The following is an 11,245-nucleotide window of genomic DNA, read 5'->3' on the forward strand; positions in this document are numbered from 1 at the left end:
ACCAGATCACACATTTCACACAAATCAAACCTTGGAAATTAGAATCAGCTGGGTTCCAACACCCTGGGACAATAAAATGGTTTAAAGAAATGATGGATGTCACATAATACTAAATGTCCACCTATCCAACCAAACTGCTAATAAATGATAAATATACACACAATGACTGTACTTTATTTGTGACACAGAAGCCACTTCCCGTCCATCTGTAAAAGTGACGAAATACGACCATTTAAGTCTAAAGACGGCTCAGATGATGTCCATCACATGCAGGTCACCACGGTTTGATTTCCTGTTGTGGTTTCAAAAAGCAGGAAGTTGAAAGAAATTGGAGGTTTTTAAACTCAAGATATACAGAAGTGTGATGCACACAGCGGACCGACCTGTGCAGCCAGTTTTAGGAAGTGAAAAACAACTAAACGGAAATGACTCGACTTCAGTTGGATTCTACGCTCCATACTGTAAAAATACTACAGAGTTCTCGCACACACACACACACACACACAGAGTCAAGAGCCTTAAAAGAATACTCCGAAGATTTTGGACCCACGCCCTATCCCTATCATTTACAAAGTGAGATAAGCTCATAAATACCTTTTTTGTGTCCGTTCGTTCAGTGCCTGGCTAACAGCTGTTAGCATCGTAGTTAGCTTAGCTCAACTGCGGCAGTTGATGAGGAGACAGAGCCAGACTGAGAAAGTGGACAAAATCCTTCTTCCAGCGGTCCAGGGGACGGCCTATTAGCACGCAAAGTAAATCCGAATGGTTATAAAACATTTTAAAAGACGTGTTTTCTTTTCAATCCCTTAAAATAGTGTTTTGATACACACAGACCTGCACAAGCATGGTGCGCTGCGGAAGGATATACCAGGCGCACAGCGGCTGAGTCTATGCTTCTACTGCTGTGCTCCGGTATATCCTTCCGCGAAGCACTGCGCATGCGCAGGTTTGTGTGGATCAAAACGTTATTTTAACGGATTGAAAAGATAACATGTCTTTTAAAATGCTTTATAACCATTCGGATTTACTTCACGTGCTAATACGCCGTCCCCTGGACCACTGGAAGGAGTATTTTGTCCACTTTCTCAGTCTGGCTCTGCCTCCTCTTCACCTGCCGTAGTTGAGCTAAGCTAACTACGATGCTAACAGCTGGGAGCCTGCGGCTGGACAAACGGACACAACAAAGGTATTTATGAGCTTATCTAACTCTGTAAATGATAGGGATAGGGATGGGTCCAAAATCTTCGGAGTATTCCTTTAAGCACTGAAAATAAATACTATCTGGCAGAATGAAGCGCACACTGGACAAACACTGACCTATATTAAAAAATTACATATTTGTGTGTTGTTACAATCATACTTATGAATTTGTGAATCTTTCAACACCATGAAGCTAACAATAAATCAGCTTTTCTGTTGTGATACCAGTTTTCACCACTAGATGGTGTCATGAGGAACTACAAAGACGTCAGCAAAAATGAAAGCAGACTAAAACAGGACACATGCAGCTTTTTTGTTGTTGAGACGTGAGGTCCATCAGAACTGAAAATAAAAGTATGATTTGCTTTTATTTGCAAAGAACACTTTTTTGGGGGGTTATGAAGTTTGATCTTCTGGATGCATCTTTACCAGCCTGGGCAAAGATTGTAAGCTGACAAATAATGATGGTTCAAAAAAAGAAAAAAGCAAATGTCAAGTTTTTGAAAAATAAAACATGAATATAGATACGGTTTGTGTCTAGCTTGTAGAGAAATGGCCGTTGCGTTCAAAGACGGTCATTAGAATTGCCATCACCACAACAAAGAGTATTTCAAAACTATGTTACTTATATGTTACATACTATGTTCTTAATGAGGAATTTAATAATGCTGAGTGGACCTCAATGCACCATAGTAGTTTACAAACATGAGCGTAAATTCCATTTGGACAAACTCCGACTGCTGCTGCCTCGGAGTTCCTCCCAGTATTTGGACTTTTCTCACTCTGTGAAGCAGCGTCACCTTCAAATTCCAAACTCAGTGCGGATAAATCGGTCGGTAGACTTACGCTCTGGTCTGCGGCCGCTTCCCGCTGCGCTGCCTCTGCGCTGACATGCCACCCGGGAGACCGACGCTCTTGTTTTGACAGTCCAGAGACAGATGAGTGTCAGCAGCTCTGATGCTGAAGTGGGTCTTGCTGTCACGGGCATCGGCGTCACACACTCTGTGTGTGTGTGTGTGTGTGTTCTGTCTCTGCCTCGCTCTGCTTCCTCTCTGAGCGCAGCTGCACACACAGAGGTCACACTTCTGTATCAGCTATTTCCCGTCCTCGCCGCTGGTCCCCTGGGAGCCGGCGTGACCCTGTGACATCACGGGCTTCGCCCCCGGCGGCCCTGCCCTCCTCCTGCCAGCCTTTTCTCTCATGAAGGCCGCGCTCCCAGCAAAGTGAACAGCCCACTTCCTGCAAGCTCTCCCGGCAGCCCAAGTTAAGATTTCGTAGCTACAAATGATCCGTTGAAGATTTCCTCAGAACTGATATCAGGAGCGTGAAATGTTTTGTTTTCTCAAAGCCGAGACGAGGAGGAGTGAGATGACAGCTCCTCTTCATCACTGCTGGTAAAGAGCTACCTCACTCCCATATCGATAGGATCAGCTGAGTCAGACTTCATCATCCAGACGTCCTCGGTGCAAAAATATTAAAGATCCTCAAACACATGATGAACGCAGTCAAACAGCTGAGTTCAGTCACAGTTTAAAAGAAAAACACAACATATTTATATGCGTTCATATATCTAAACAGATTATTACCAAGATGGAGCCAATGGGCTCAAACGGACAAACCAGAAGATTCAATCTAATCCAACCAGATGACACTGAACAGAAGAATAACTACAAATAGGAACTGCAGTTGTTCAATGTGCTATTCCTAGTTTGTCCACCGGGTGCCTCTGTGTTTCAGTGAGATCTTCACAAATCCTCTAACAGCAGGAGCAGAGATCATAAGTTCTGAGAACATTTCATGGACAAAAAAACCGGTAGAAGTTCACATCAGTTGATGATTTTAGATCATTCCCAGTTTTATGTCCCTTCCAGCATTGACAGTACACATCTGTACAACATGGTAAAGAGGGTGTTCAATTAAATGTCAGCACATTAAGAACACTTCACTTTTTTACCTTTCTTTAACTGCAAAAATGATAGATACTAGAGAGTAGTTACTTCCCCTGAATCTTAAAAGCCTCTGCTATAATAACTGAAGGACTCGCCCATATTTGATGGAACAGAAGCAAAGATTACTATCAGGCAGCACAGTGAACACTCACAGCAATATGAGCACTTCTGAGTAACCGGATAGTACAAAATGTAGGTTGTGTGAGGAAGTGAATCCCGAAACCATTCACATTACAGATGTCTTTAGACCGAGGGAGGAAACCCAAGAACAACATGCATGCGCTACAGGACTGCTGTACAGTATCATCACCAAGCAGATTACATCCATAACTGTTATTTTCTATAATTCTCCTCTGTGAACATTCAGATTGATAGATCATGGTGGGCTGCCTCCATCCTGCAGCTTCTGTTGCCGGGCAGAGTTGAGCTGCAGGTGGGAAACGGCTGAGTCACTGCAGCTCCTCATCTTCGCGTCGTCAAACTTTGCAGCATCACGGACCAGATTCCACCAGTAAATAGTCTGCTGTGTCACTTCTCTCAGCAGCACGTCGGTGGAGGTAATGTTGTGTCCTGCAGATGTGATTCAAGCTGCAGATGTGTCCTGCAGCACAGCGCCGGACCTGCACGGCGCATCTGTGTGTGTGTGTGTGTGTGTGTGTGTGTGTGTGTGTGTGTGTGTGTGTGTGTGTGTGTGTGTGTGTGTGTGTGTGTGTGTGTGTGTGTGTGTGTGTGTGTGTGTGTGTGTGCATGCCTTCAGGTAAAACCCATCTGCATATTTCTGCAAAATATGAACAGCATGAGCACCAAAATGAGAGAGAGCCGTTTGAGTTTTTCCATTTCACAAGCAGGAGTCGACTCGCAGTGGGAAAAAAAAAAAAGAAAAAGAAGAGGTATTTATTTAAAGTGCTAAATAAGCAGAAGCCCTGGTGGTCCTGAGGGGCTGCTGCTGCTGCTGCTGCTGCTGCTGCTGCTGCTGGGACAGAGAGCGTCAGGCAGAAACCGTTCCACTGGGATCACGACGGGGCTGCATCACTGCAGAGACACTGCAGCACGGCGCCACCACTGAAAAACTACTGACTTCTAATGCAGTCAACTTCACATTTCTAACAGCAAATATTGAAAGCAGAACGGTTAATTAAGCATCACTACAAATAACTACGATAGCATTTAACTGAGCACAAACCATGAAACAAAAAACAGTCATGAGACTAGAAATCCCTCCTGCACCTCATCCAGAAGAGGCGGTGAGAGGACGGTAGTCACTACAGAGTCCATTGAGGAGGACGCTTCACATCGTCTCACTGAGCTCCCTCTAATGTCAAGAGCTGCTTTTACTTAATCTCCCATAATCCACACTGAAGGCAATAAAATTCCTCCAGGAGCTCCTGTGGGAGACACTCTGAGAGGCTTCAGTCTGCAGAGCTTCTGCACATGTGATGAATAAAGTCCACCAACTCACTGGTTCTGATCATGAAGCCATGATCCTGTGCATGTCTGATAGGTTACACTTCATGGTCGCTGTTTTGAGAGAAACTGCAGTGGAAAAGCAAACCTGGTGGATTCAGAGGACGACGCTGTTCTCACACTAATTTCTAACTACTTCCTATTCCCTTTCTTTTTGTCTGTTCTTTCTGCACTTTCACTTTGGGACAAACAGAAGGCAGAAAAAAAAAAAAACGCGAATGTGAAAACAGCTCGGATGCATTTTCCCATGAAGCCTTGAGCTTGTTCCTGCTATTTTTCTGAAGAGCCAGATTTTTTTTCTCTGCACCCAGGGGACGACTCTAAACAGTCTCAAGAAAACGAGAAAAAAAAGAAAAAGATTTCTTTTTTCCACCCTTCCTCCTCTTTCTCTTGTCTCCTCGTCCTTTTCACTGGAGTCATGCACCAGACTCTTTCCTGTTCCACCACACGATTTTCCACGGACGTCTTGTCCGACCAGACGAACGCTCTTAAATCCCTTCAAGCAAACGGCTCCTAATTTCTGTTCACAGTGAACGTTGAGGGGAAAACATGATCATTTCTGGAAGAATGTAACACTTTCAGGCGGACTGCTCCACTGTGAGCTGCTCTCAGGGATCCAGTCCTGCTCTCATATGTGTCGTAGACAGACGGACGGACGGAGAGCTGCGAGCTGATAACTGACACCTCAGAGGAGGATGATGCCGCTGGCACACGATGCACACACACCGTGGATCTGATACAGTGAGGGAGAAACGCAGAGGCCAAAATATGCAAAAAAAAAAAAAAAAAAGCTGTGAAATACACAAAAACCTGCTGGAAGCCTTCACACCGGGAGTCTGACTTACCTCCCTATCTACACACACACATTGTGCACCCAGATAGCCTTCTCGGATTTCCCATTCAGACATCCGGCGGGGGGAAATCATTAATGACACACTGATCGGTGAGTTTTCCACTGGCAGAGCGGCTCAGATGAACACAGTGAAAGCAGGACGGACCGGACGAAGCAGCTGCACGTATATTAGCACAAAGAAGAGCAGCCAGTTGTAATAAAACAGGTTTTTACTGCACCGTTTCCTTATAAAATGCAAACAAGTTGACAGGAACAACAACACGTGCTGCTTTCAGTGAAAAGCGGCTCTTCTGTAACATCTAGTGGTGAATAATGACAACAACACCTCAAATGGAGGCAACTGTCAGCCCAGCAGAGCAGATCTGGGTCTGCAGGCCTGCAGATCACAGACATGTTAATGTGGTGATCAGAGAGAACAAGAGCTGAGAGCCACACCCTGACCTGGAAATCAAAAACAAAAACACGAGTTCATGGAGGATAAACCGTCTGACTGGTTCCTATAGAGCACCGTCTTATCCGCAACTCACTAAAGACTGCTGTCCCAGACATTGTAGCTCAGCTGAAAATCAATCCTGACATGCAAACAATCATCAACCAAATAAATAAATGTAGTACGCTCCAGGTCAAGGCACGCTAATGTTGCAGTGATAAACAACCTGACTGAGAGCACGAACCTGGACTCCACAAAAACACTGACATGCTGCGCAATACAGTGAAAGAAAATGTGAAAACAACACCTAAGAATAGTTGAACCACAATCCACCAGAGTGATAGATATATTTTTTCTTTTTGAACACGTTATTTTGAATCCGCTGCATTTTAATGTTGTTTTTCTCTGTGCACCAGAGGCTGCATCCAGCTTCACTGCGCCTGTGCAATGACACACAGATTATCTGCTCTTCTTTTCTTTCATATTATATTCAGAAGCACAAATACAAAGATTTTTTATCACTGGACCTCCGACTGAAGAAAGACAGCAGAATAAGTGAGACAGAGCAAAACACAATTGGTTAAATTTATGAGTAAATAAATATGTGTCAGATCTGCACTCAGCTCGCTGACTGCAGCAACCATCAAAGATTTACACATCCTAGCGCAAAACATGTCATTTCACCAAGCGTCAGTCTCTCAAGCCAAACAATCACTACAATCACAGATTGAGAAATCTGCAGGCAGAAAATCTTGGAGGTTGTTGAGACACAGAACTCAAAACCAGGTTGTTGGAAGAGTGCAGAAAGCTTCTGTCTGAAACTGGATCCTGGTCTATTGATCCTTGATCTCTGACGTATCATCAGTTTACCTGCAGTTAGTCAGCTGACACAGACAGTGGACATCGGGGGAAAGATGAATCACTGAATCACCAGTTGTTCATTTCTGGTGATATTTTTGGACTATTCTTTGCTGGTTGAGTGGTTAATATTATAAAAAGCATTTCCACATGGGTAGAATTGGTCATAGCTGAGCCGTACGCTGCCGTGACGTCGGCCAGCAGGAAGACATGTGCACAGTTCAACGCTCGCGGATATGAGGGTGCAGTCAGTGCTTGGACAGATTTTTAAAGTTTGCATAATATTGTGGACATGTGGAAAACATTTGGACAGAGTTATATAGAATATATGGGACAGGTGCGGTGGTTTTGAGATTCGTCAGTGTGGAAAGGGAGGAGGTGTTTGTGTGGAGCCGTACCTGAAGCAGACGGTGTGCCAGTCAGTGTTGAGGGCCTGCAGGTACTGCTCATCGTAGATCCTCTGTTTGCATCCCGCGCACACGGGCAAACTTCCCCCGGCTGCAACAACACCAGACACACGTCACATATCAGCGTCGCACAAATAAGATCCGTCAACAGCAGAGAGGGTGACGCGTGCAGATCGGCTGCGCCTCAGCTCTTTTTCCACGGATACCACCGGCGCTGTAACACAAAGAGGCTCTGATGTCCTGTTTTCACCGGCTAACGCACAAAACATGACAGAAAAAACACAGTGAATAGCAGCATTAATCAGCTTTCTCCCTCCGTACGAGACGCTCCAATGATCTGCTCTGTTTATTTTAAAGTCTGCATTGCTTTTAACTGAATCCTAATTCTATAGAAATAAAACCCAGTGTTTCAACTAATTATAATCAATCACATCTTGGAAAAGACTGTTTCATAGTATAACATTATTGAATGAATCTAACAATATAAAAACAAATAAATACAAACTGAGCTCAACTTTTTTTTAAAAAAAAAAAGCATTAAATCTTTTACTTAAGAAAGGTTTAATCATTTACTTCTTGAGTGTTTTACTTTAATTATTAGGTTTGTTATCGCCACGATAAAATATTCTTGACAAAAAATTATTTGTGTTCAGTGCAGTTTCCTCTTTCCTTATGTTCATACAGTATATCGTGTTTTCTGAGATTTGACATCAGTTTCATCTTTTGTGGTTCTTTTTCAGATTCATTCATCTAAAAGCCTTTAAATTATGTTATATTGAAGTAAATCCTAGAACTCACAGAAAACTTGTTGTCTTATTGATCTAAATCCCATCAAGTCCTCATTTCTCTTCATAAACCTGTTTAATTATACAGTTTTACACTAGTTTAGCCTACCCAGTCTCATATAACGTTCATTTATCTATTCTTGAAGATGTTTTAAAAGATGCTTGTGATGAACTTGGAGCTGTATTAACCTGCATAAGAAGCATCTTCTTTTTAATAAAAAGCTGTTTTTTGATGGGAAATGAAACGTGACAGCTTTGATTTTACCTCTGAATTGAAAGAACCTTTGATACGACATTTGTAAAATCAGCATGACTGTAACTTTCCTCCATCTTCAGCTTTGCCGGTAGAATAACTAGAATCAGCAGATCGCCGTCACAGATTGATCCTCTTGCTCTCTAATGAGGAAAATGCTCATTACGATTAGAGTTTCGGGAAAGAAAAAGCTATTCAGCTGTAGAAATCACTCTGTCACACATCAGAGAGGAAGCAGCGGCTCGGTCTCTGCGAAGAGGGACGAGGAAGAGGCGACACACACTTCATTTGTGTGAAAACAGATCAACTCCTGACTGTAGAGACAACATGCAAAACATAAACAAATATATGTACATGGCAGTTACATGCATTTTATACATCACTGTCTTGTTTGTCTTTCCACTAAATAAAAAGCTCCAGATGCTTCTTCCTGCTGCCAGCATCCTTGCCGACTAAACTAATGAAAGTAAAGAACTTGAAAGGCTTCTTTATCATTTCTGCAACTGACATGAAGCTGAGAAGAGGAGACTAATTGCGTGTCTAATGAACTTATTTGAGGGAAAATCTCTTTGGTATCTGCTCATTGGATTTCCTTGTGAAGCAGATTGTGGCACAGCAGCAGCAGCAGCCAGGAGTCAAATTACAACCGGCAGCACTGAGGAAACAGGCTTTCTGGAAGCTGGGGAATCACAAATATGTAGGGAACTTTGAAAGAAGGTAAACAGACTGAGAAGTAAACAAACTTCTAGAAAATAATTCCCTAAAACTGGGAATCATTAAACTTCGAAATGAGCATTGTAGGTTCATCAAACCAAACACTGTCCAGGTCCTGACACTGAACTCAAAGATGAAGTATTCAGTCACTCAGCTAATTTACATCCCCGCCAGAAGGCAAAGCTGTCACCTCGTCTGCACACATATTTGTCTGTAATAATCACACCCTCTTATCTTCAGAGAGGACACACAGACACACCTCACAGATAAACACTGCAGCGCAGAGCGAAACCTCACACAGAGGCTCCATTGTTCAGATCAGAGACGCTGACTGACAGCGACGCCATGGTCTCACACACACACACACACACACACACACACTACGCCATGGTCACACACACGGAGGTTAACCGAAGTGATGTGACACTAACACACTAACTGATTCCTAAAGCTGCCAGCTCAGGACAAAGTCTCTGCTTCAGTCATGGTCGTGTTTTATGGTTCAGAAGAGGAACAAATAATGTTCAGTGGACTTCAGTTATATGACACGTTCACCACTTCACCAGTCTGAAAGCACTTTACACTGATTCACATTCACCCGTTCACACATGCCAAGCAAGACGCTGGTGCTTCCATGAGAAGAAACTTTGGCTCGATTGTCAATCAGGTACATTTGGACAAGATGAGATGAGGGATGAAACCTTTACCAACTGCTCATCCATTCACAAGAAAAGTGAACATGGAAAATCAGTTTCTGGAATTATGGTCAATTCATGCCATAATATCATTTCGAATATTAAATCTATATAATTTATTTTGTCACTTTATGTCTTAAATTGAACTCTGGCCTCTCCTGACAAATGGTTTGAATCTCCTGTAACAGTGTAAGGTGGCAGATCTTACAAGAGGAAGCTGTCCCTCCAGGAACGCGCTAATTATTGAAGTTTAAGCCTTACATGAGGCTCCTATTTGAAAATGGCATCAATCTCACGTCCTGTAAACCTTACAGTACGTTTCCGGAAGCATCCATGCGGCCAGTGACCCGTGTCTGAGCAGGATGCATGTTTGCTTGTTGCCACAGATGATTTCCTGCAGATCGTGGCCTGGAGGCGAGGAGCGCATCCAAACATGATGGAGCATCACCCCGGAGGAAACACGGCCTCAGCTGCAGCGCAGGAAAACCCACTCCACGCTTCATCCTCAGCCAGTGACAGACACAGCAGGAGGAAGTAAAAAAAAAAAAAAAAAACCCGAGTGCATGTGTGGGTGTTTGCTGCCACTTCCAGAAAGGAGCGTCCTCCGAGCGGCGGAGGATGCGCTCCGCTCCGGGAGTCCCTGCAGCCCCGCGCCTCCTCCTCCTCCTCCTCCTCCTCCTCCTCCTCCTCCTTCTTACCTTCCTCCTCTCCCATGCGTTCGTCCTTCCAGGTGCAGCAGAGCAGCATCAACCTCATTCACTCTCCGACACCGAGCTCCGACAGATCACCGGTGTCCGACCGGCAGCGCGGCGGTCGTGCGGCTGTGCGTCGCTCGGTCCGTCGGTCGGTCCGTCGGTCGGTCGCTCCCTGCCGCGGCCCACGCAGCTTCCTCCTGCCCGCTGCCGCCTGCACGTTTCTGCGGCGCTTCATTCAAGAGAGCCTCCGACCAATGGAGCTGCAGAGCCGGGCAGAGGAAGGCAGGAGCCGGCCAATAGGACACGCGCCCTGCGTAATGAATGCAAGGATTTCAGAGGAGGAGGAGGAGGAGGAGGAGGAGGAGGAGGAGGAGGAGGAGGAGGAGGTGTCAGCAGGAAGAGGCTGCAGGAAACACCGCCACAGTAACTACCATGCAACTTCAGGGATTGATCATTTTTACTGCAATACAGTTCGATCATCTGCAATTGTAACCATAAAAACAAGTGTGAGGAAAGAGAGTGACTACAGCAAGCTTAAAGCTCGGAGATGTTTAAAATACTATTTTTTTTTTGTGTGATTCTGGCTGAATTGTGAATGATTGATCTGTTCTACAGAATGGTGTAGTGGTAAGCTCCCTCACCATACATCCAATGCAAACACGCTCTCACATTCATAACTATGGACAGTTAAAAGTTACTGCTTCACTGAACACGTGTTCGAGCTGTGGGAGGAAAAGCTCAGAATCAAACAGGGGGACTGTCACTGTGCCGCAAGAGTTCAAGCCGCTACACCACCACAACTGTCTGCAGGTCACTGTATAATAATGTGAAACTTTTTGTGAGCACATCAACCAGCTCCATATGTACATCAGCATAGAAAAGATACATGAAGTGTTTATTACAACGAGGAAAATAAAGTGTTTTTTGGCAGGAAATCTTGAA

At 44.3% G+C, this 11,245-nt stretch overlaps 1 protein-coding gene across 2 annotated transcripts in view; it reads right to left on the reverse strand.

Annotated features, from left to right (window-relative positions):
• The window catches only part of LOC115400186 (LIM domain kinase 1-like), a 44,341-nt gene extending 33,825 nt beyond the window's left edge, over positions 1-10,516 (reverse strand). Inside the window, exons 1-2 of one of the 2 annotated variants that reach the window (XM_030107895.1) lie at positions 10,307-10,516; positions 7,153-7,252 (exon numbers count right to left, since the gene is read on the reverse strand). In XM_030107895.1, the coding sequence (XP_029963755.1) occupies positions 7,153-7,252; positions 10,307-10,364 (158 nt within the window). In that variant the 5' untranslated portion in view covers positions 10,365-10,516. Of the gene's footprint in view, positions 1-2,046; positions 2,269-7,152; positions 7,253-10,306 lie in introns of those variants that run through there. The other variant, XM_030107897.1, reaches the window with a different exon arrangement.
• Positions 10,517-11,245: the final 729 nt, after the last annotated feature.

The sequence above is a fragment of the Salarias fasciatus genome, chromosome 14 (genome assembly GCF_902148845.1).
Source record: "Salarias fasciatus chromosome 14, fSalaFa1.1, whole genome shotgun sequence".
Taxonomy (NCBI): Eukaryota; Metazoa; Chordata; class Actinopteri; order Blenniiformes; family Blenniidae; genus Salarias; species Salarias fasciatus.